Source organism: Aplysia californica, unplaced genomic scaffold (genome assembly GCF_000002075.1).
Source record: "Aplysia californica isolate F4 #8 unplaced genomic scaffold, AplCal3.0 scaffold00683, whole genome shotgun sequence".
Taxonomy (NCBI): Eukaryota; Metazoa; Mollusca; class Gastropoda; order Aplysiida; family Aplysiidae; genus Aplysia; species Aplysia californica.
This window is the reverse complement of record NW_004797953.1, coordinates 261326-269148: the sequence shown is the minus strand read 5'-3', so window position 1 is coordinate 269148 and position 7823 is coordinate 261326. Positions and strand designations below refer to the sequence as shown.

Genomic DNA, 7823 nt, shown 5'->3' with positions numbered 1-7823 from the left:
CCCCACTTTTTTTCTGGGCTCATGACTCTTTCAGCAGCATTTGTACTGCTACTCATTGGCTCTTTCTTACTGCTGTTTTTCAAACACGCCCCTGATCTTATGGTAAAAAAAGATCTACACCTAGCCTTCTCGGATGAGGGCGAAAAATCTTGAAGGCCCTGTGTATAAGTACAAGTTGCGCACGTTAAAGATCCCTTGGCGGTCCAAAATTGATAAGAGTAGGCTTCAGTCACCACCAGGCGCGGTTCGTCCATTGAGCACGGTCGTGCAGTGCCGCCCAAAATTTTAAGGTTCTATTACGTAAAACACCTACAATAACAAAATAAAAGACGCCAGAAACAAACACTAGCCAAATATCATATCAAAATACGTTTCTCACTGGCGCCGTAACTGTCATTTCTGTGTCTATAGCACCGTAGAACATCTATTATGCCATGCCAAAGTTCATGCGCTGTATCTATGCATAGCAGGACATTCATCAGTGGAAACCTGACCTATAAATCGCTCTTTGGGATAACCCAAGCGATGACGACACTCGTAGCGAGTTTGGCGGTACATTAAGTTAATAAGACGGCACATCTCAAATGTGCTCCTGCCGAATAGTGCCGAAACATAGCCCACAGTAGGCACTTTAAAAATAAACGCGATAGACTGTGCGCTATTCTATGCCAAAATTATGTCAGCCCCGGAGCAATCCAGCGGAGTGCTCAGGTGCATTGTGGTTGGTTCATTGTCTTGGCGCTATTTTAAGTGACTCTGTGACCGTGAACCTGAGGGAGGTGAACGGGACACGCTAAAGTCATCGTCCTATGAGTTGTGCGTTTGAACGGTTTTGTAGTGGAGTGGTGAAAGGTATTACTTGAATGTTCAGTTCTATAGCAGGATGAATGAAATTGACGTTTAGCTAACTAAAAGATTTAGTTCTGGAAGTCAAAGCCACAAGTAAAAAGAATGAAAATAGAATCACAAGGTTCTCCCTCACCAAACCAAAGATCCTAAAATTATACACCATCTCATTTACTATGCCCTTGACTATCTTCAACCTAAGATAGCTTAATTGTGCACGCCCACTTTTTAGACCCACGAGCCGCCCCTGGCCACCACCCAAATTTCCTTCTACCTGAAAATGTTTAATGTGTCCCGCGCGCAATGACTCATATGACCTTCTGCAGTTGCGAGCGCCGAAAAATGCCTACCCCCCCCCCCCCCCCCACCCCAGAGACCTTGCTTCAAGGAGTTAGTGTTTCCGAACCCCCCCTGGCATCCGACATAACCCGTCCACGACAAAGACGCGTTATAGGGGGTGCCCACAAGCGAGATCGGATCGGGTCGGGTCGGGTCGGGTCGTTTTCTAGTGGCTTCAGTGCTCACTACATCCCTGCCGCGATTGTACCCGACCACCTGGATGTCAAAGTAGAGAAACCTTTAACCTCAATGGCTTCCAGGGCTCCTTTCCGCAGTTCCCTGTTGCAGGGCTGAAGCAGCCTGGAATCCCATAAATATGGTTACAATAGTTACATCGATAACTTTCTATATCGAAGATCGTTCATAAGAAGATAGCTCTAGTTCACTCCGCCAAAAAAATGTCTGCGGAAGTCCACGCATTGGTTCAGTCTTTGTTTTGAAAGTCTCTTTCGTTTCTCCGGAAAAAGAATAGGATTAGTACAGTTTGTTAGTTTCGCTTTTATTGTTTTTCACACAAGTAGGGTAACTCTTTTCGCAAAGTCGGCACTTTTTCGAAGAGGGCGCCACCGGATTTTGAGTGTCAACATGGGCACGTGACTCAGCCTTGTTGTGATTGGCTGCAAACCACTCGATCGCGCGATTCGCAGGCCTGAAAACAAACGCGTCGATCGGTTTGTGCCACGATGGCCGCTTTTCGCCCTCAATTTGGCTAGCCCCGACTACCAGATCGACCCGACCCAATCGCGTAGGTGGGCACCCCCTATTACGTTTGGTGTGAAGTGAAGACCGTAATAAAAAGCTGGCTCATCCGTTCGGATTATTATTAACTTTATATCGCCTATGAAGCAACGATAAATCATCGCGTAAGTGCGTTATAATACGTTTGGTACCTTTAACATTATCTGGAAATTTTGAAAGGCTGCCATTCTGCTCTTGGCTGAACGCTGGGTACATTTTGGGCTGAAGCAAGGTAAATAAAGTTAGTTTCTTACTCTGTCATTCTTCTTCTTTCTTTTTTTTTCTTTTTTTATGTTGTTTTATCTTTTTGAAATTTGTTTGCCTCTGTCTACGTATAAATTATAATTATTATCTCTGTCAAATTCTTCTCTCTTTAATAAAATATGATTGCATCCCAGTGGCGTCGGTGGCCTAGTGGTTAGGCTACCGGACTCGTAATCGTGAGGTTGCGGGTTCGGAGGTTCGAGGCGCGGGCCCGACGCTGTGTCCTTGGGAAAGGCACTTTACACGTATTGTCCCCACTTCACCCAGGTGAAAATGGGTACCCAGCTATAGACAGAGAAAGATCTTGTCAGCTTGTTAGTGTTTGAGCGTTTAAAGAGCTGCTTGCATTGTATGCTTCTCAGGAAGCTGAGAATGTTTATGAGCATTCTATGGTCTGCTGGGGTAATAAATAGTGTAAAGCGCATAGAGCTTGCTTTCGAGTGGGGACATATGCTATACAAATGTTATTTATCTGTTCCTTTATATATACTTTTTTTTTACTGTATAGGTTAAATCTTTCTTGGAAAGATGAGGGGAAAACTAGTATGTGTTTAACGATTTTGTCACCAGCCAGAGTAGTGGCACGATATAGCGGTGTATCATTCCTATAAACACTGTCATTATCAGAATAAAATATGTAGGATATCTTAAGAGATGGTACCGCATTCTGCGCATATTTTCAGCACAGCATCAACTGGGTGGGGAGTCTCGAGAGTTCCCCAAACAAGGCAAGTTCTAGAATGCCTATTTGGGGGTTCAAACTAAGGTCACATTCATCTGAGCCCTGCACGATATAAACTGAACTAGTCTTGTTCATCAGAGGGAAAAATAATCGAATACCTGGACAATTTCAGATCTGTGGCTTTCGAAAGAAGCCACTCGGCTCCTGGCTCAGGAAAAAAAACTACAACAACAACAAACAAAAACAAAAAAGACAGGATATAAAGTGAAAGCAAGGTTGAAATACTAGATGGAGCTAGATGTTTTCACGTTGCGACCAAACTTAAGCTGATATTTTTCAAGACAAAGGGGAGAGCTTAACCATAGCACCACTGAAGCCAGCATACGGGCTCTCAGATATTCGGAAAATGCTAGAACTTACCTGTCTTTATATAAAATTAACAGAAAGTAGATATACGGTACAGGAACTGTTATAATATATGTAATACTTCACAATGCGTAATATAATAGCTGTTCATACTCAAAGAAAAGGAGGAGCTGTATGTTTAGTCAAGAGCTCATAAAAATTTACAGTATTTTGTACACACGTTATTTTTTTCTCTAACAGGTACACGAAGAGCGTCTGCAACTCCAGGAGCAATCAATGCAATAATAAGCTCCCACTCCCCATTTGGGCTCTATACTCTATACGCCAATAATGAAATTGATCAATTAAGATTTGAGATCAAAAAAGTATTTGCAGTCATCTATACCCATACGTTAACAGACTGTCAGGCACACGCACAACACACACACACACACACACACACACACACACACACACACACACACACACACACACACACACACACACACGCACACACACACACACACACTCGCGCGTGCGCATACGCTAGCCTTGACAGTTCTAATTTTTAATATGCTGTCGAACCTGTGTAAGACGAAAACCGCAAGGGATCGGAGTAAAAAATCTGTCTTAGACAGTTTCCATCTTAGACAGGGGAATGTAGGAAGCAATGAAGGTGGATTTCAGAGACCATCCGGTGGGATCATGGGTCGCTTGTTGGTCGGAAAACAATTGTCAACACTTCACACCTGTCAAGTGATCTGTGTGGGGTATTCTTTTAATTTCCCTCCCGTTTCACATATTTAGCTACTATGCGTCCATTTTCTACTACATATCATCGATGCACTGAACACGGATATCGACTTCATTTCTGTCGCAAATTAATAGTTTTTAAAAAATGTTTGATCTTTTAGAACGGAACTTTACCACACTAAGCCTAATTGCCTCGTAATTTCCGTGCATTGGACCAATCGGGGGTTTCAGGGGGGCAATAAGAAAAAAATCGGGGGGGGGGGGGCATGCCCCCCTGGTTTAACTTATAATTTGGTGTCTGCGGTTTGGTTTTAAATTGTCTTGAAAATAATTGATTTGCGACAGTTTTACTGGCTATTATAATGAGTGGTCTGCAGCCTGTAATAAATAATACTGCATTTTGACCATCAAAGCAATGCATCTGTGTGCGGGAGTGGAAGTAAAAATTTACCCTCTGTGGTAATGGCATGCGTCAATCCTGCCATTCATTTTTTATCAGTGCTTGCATTTTGACCTATCAAAAGCAGCAACGTTGGAAATTCTCTTTTGATTCCACCAATAGCCCCACCAATCAAGTCAACCTATGCCATCCCTTCCGTGCATGTAACAACGATTCCAGCCCTTTTTAAATCTCGGATGGTAGTACGATAAGGGTGGCAGGCATTAGTTAACTAATTTCACGCCTCTGGCCTTTTACTACTCATGAAAGTCTCCATGCTGGGGCACCACTAGAGCATTTTTATAGGCACTGGTGAGATTTCTTACCCACACCTCCCTGGCAATCTACACTGCTGTGGGTTCACATGGATGGGGTAACACCTACGCCCAAATTGCACTCCCACTCCCCTTTCTCGTCTGGCGGCATGGCGTAAAGATTAGAACTGATGGATCAAGCTTTTTGTTTCAAATCATGGCTGAGTGGAAAAAGTAGTTCTGTCTAAGATAGGTAAAAATAAAACCCAAAAGGAAACGAATTTCTCTTTCCCTTTCCGCATTAGACAGATTCCCGTCTTATAGAGGTAATTATAGAGGAATTTATAAAGGGCGGAAAAGGGGGGGGGAGATCCGTTATGACAGGTTTCCGTCTTACACAGGTTTCCGTTAAGACAGGTTCAACTGTTCTTCTATAATAAAATAATAATAACGAAACCTGGAAAGTTGCTGCAAAATAACGTTTCCCCCCGCCAGTTAGCGGGTTACTCTCCACAGCTTGAAGGACTTTCCTTATCGTAGTGTGATTTATTATTTTTCAGGTCCAGTCTCACAATGCTGTCAGCGTACGCTCTCGTCCTTGTGGCTCTGATAACCATCCTGCTTCTCGTACTGAACCGCAAAAAGAAAACGAGCGTCCCTGGTCCGTCTCTCCTCCAAGGTCTGAAGGAACTCTCAAGGAGCGTCAAATCGAACAAACTCCATGTCCTGGCTGCCAAGTGGGCGGACAAATATGGCGACCTCGTGTCGGTTGATGCCGTCATCCGCAAGGTCGTCTTCATCAACAGTCCCGCGCTCGCTCGTAAACTTCTCTCAGACCCTAGTACGAGAGACATCAGCAACGACAGACCTCCGACTTACATAGGCAGAGAGTTTTTGAACGGACACAAAGACATTATAACTGCCTCGTACGGGAAAGAACTTATCCAGAGGAGACGACTCTTTCACAACGCTCTAAAGTTCTACGGTGAAGGAGTCCAGGGCTTTGAAGATCTAATGACAAACACAAGCAAACATTTATGTGAGCGTCTGGCAAAGTACCCTGGGAACGCACCCCTAGTGACAGAAATCAATGGTTACATCGGCTGGGTAGTTGGACTTCTGCTCAAGGGAAAGGACACTACTCAAGATGACCTTGATTCGATGCAGAAGTATATTGAAACGGGAAATGAAGTTTTTATATTTGAAAATGAAATCTTCCTAGAATCAATTCCCTACATAGCACATGTTCCTGGTTTCCGGCTGAATGAGCTGGTGACAGGGTTAAGAAAGTTGGACAATGAGATTGACGCAAGGTTCCTAACATCTGTTCGAGAAACCTTCAAGAAAGGCGAAAGGACAGGTATCATTACGGATTTGTTTGAGCAACAGAAGCAGTTGGAAAAGAACGGGAACTTCACTGACATGTCTGATGAAATTGTACAGTGTCTTGTCAAGAATATCATTGCCGCAGCCAACCTTACGACAGCGGGGACTCTCAATGCTTTGTTTTTGTTGATCATCGTAAACCCTAAGATACAGGAGCGTATCTATGCAGAGATCTGTGAAGTTATCGGTAATGACCCTCCAAGTTTTGACCACAAACGTCAGATGCCTTACACGGAAGCGGTGATCCTGGAAACATTAAGGTATTGTACAGTAACGCCACTGCTTCTACCCCACTGCGCCAGGGAAGACATCAACTTCGAGGGTCATTTCATTCCAAAAGGAACCTTCCTTCTCCTGAACGCTTGGTATTTCCACCACAGAGAAGATTTGTGGGACAAGCCCTGGACCTTCAACCCCGACAGATTCCTAGACGCTGACGGCCAACTGTTATCCCCAGAGCATCCAACACGCCAGAACCTTCTGGCGTTCGGAACCGGCAAACGTGCTTGTCCTGGGGAAAGTTTCGCGAGGCTCCGCGTCTTTTTCATCGTGGTCACTTTGGTCCAACAGTTTCGTTTTCTTCCTCCTGTTGGCGCTGAGCTACCGTCATCGAACCCAGAGAATTGGGAGACGAAATCTGTGATGGCACCGCATGACTACACATGCCGCTTGGAGCGTCGGTCTGCTGCAGAGGCTGGAATATAGAACTCATGGCTGAGAGGTGGTGGTGGGAGAGGTTGGGATTGTTGATGGGGTGAGGGAAGTGGGTACGTGAAATGATGGTGTTCTGCTGACCTTTCACCAAGCTGAAACGGCTCACATTGGACAAGATGACGTAGAAACGTATAGCCGTGACCAACATAAAATAGAATGTATTTGAAGCTTTACGTTAGTCTTCTGCTATAATTCGAGGACAGGAAGGAGGAAGAACATTTATCGATTTCAAGAGGGCCATTTTCAAAGCAGTAAAAAACAACTGAGCCTTTTGCATGTTTTCTTCCCCTGGGGGGTTAAAAACAATATCTTTTCTTACTTTTTCACTCTGGCTTGTTTTACTTTGTTCAGTCGTGTGGGGTGAATCGTTATAATCGAAGATCTCGATCTTTCTGCTGGGACTGAAACGTTGTATCCCTCTCACCACAGGAGGGCAGGCTCGGAACTCACCAACACGCCTTATTGTTCTACGTTATCTAATTTGTATCAGTGGGGGCGTAAAAACTCAACAACAACAAAAAGAAATCTAATTTTCCTTTTTTTTAATGCACTACTAGTAGTTTTTTGCGCTCTGCAAATCTACATGGATCATTTTCTGCACTCACGCCACTGGCATTTCTTGAACGTTTTGGATAACAAGCCATGTATATACGCGACATACTATTCTCTTTTAGGACACTTGTTGGCGCTCTAATATTATAATATGCATACACTGTACGTGTTAACTTTTGGCAATCAGTTGCACTGCCGTTTTAACTTCTTAATTTTATTTTGTATGATAAACCGTTAGAGTTGAGATGTTGATATAAATATTAATGACATTTTAATTCTTGATTATTATTTTGATTATACTTTGATAGTTTAGTGTTTCAGTTTAGGTGAACATTAAAATGGAAGCTTTCAGTGATAATTTCAACAAATTTTGAACATTTTGCAATGGTAAACGTCATTTCTGTCCTCCATCTATCTATTCAAGTTATCATGTGACCAACACTGTGGAGGTTTTTTCCGATCAAAAACAAATTCGATTAGATGTGCAACATTATGATATAATTTATATATA

General features: G+C 43.3%; 1 protein-coding gene across 1 annotated transcript; it reads left to right on the top strand.

The window, feature by feature from the left end:
• Nucleotides 1–1984: 1984 nt before the first annotated feature.
• On the top strand, nt 1985–7795 carry LOC101859971 (cytochrome P450 2D26-like). Its single transcript, XM_005108363.2, has 2 exons — nt 1985–2155; nt 5221–7795. Exon 2 carries the CDS (start codon nt 5234–5236, stop codon nt 6749–6751), a length of 1518 nt encoding a protein of 505 aa, XP_005108420.1. The 5' UTR covers nt 1985–2155; nt 5221–5233; the 3' UTR covers nt 6752–7795.
• The last annotated feature ends 28 nt before the right edge of the window (nt 7796–7823 follow it).

Coding starts and splice junctions, on each gene's coding strand:
- LOC101859971 (XM_005108363.2), top strand. CDS start 5,234: ATGCTGTCAGCGTACGCTCTCGTCCTTGTGGCTCTGATAACCATCCTG.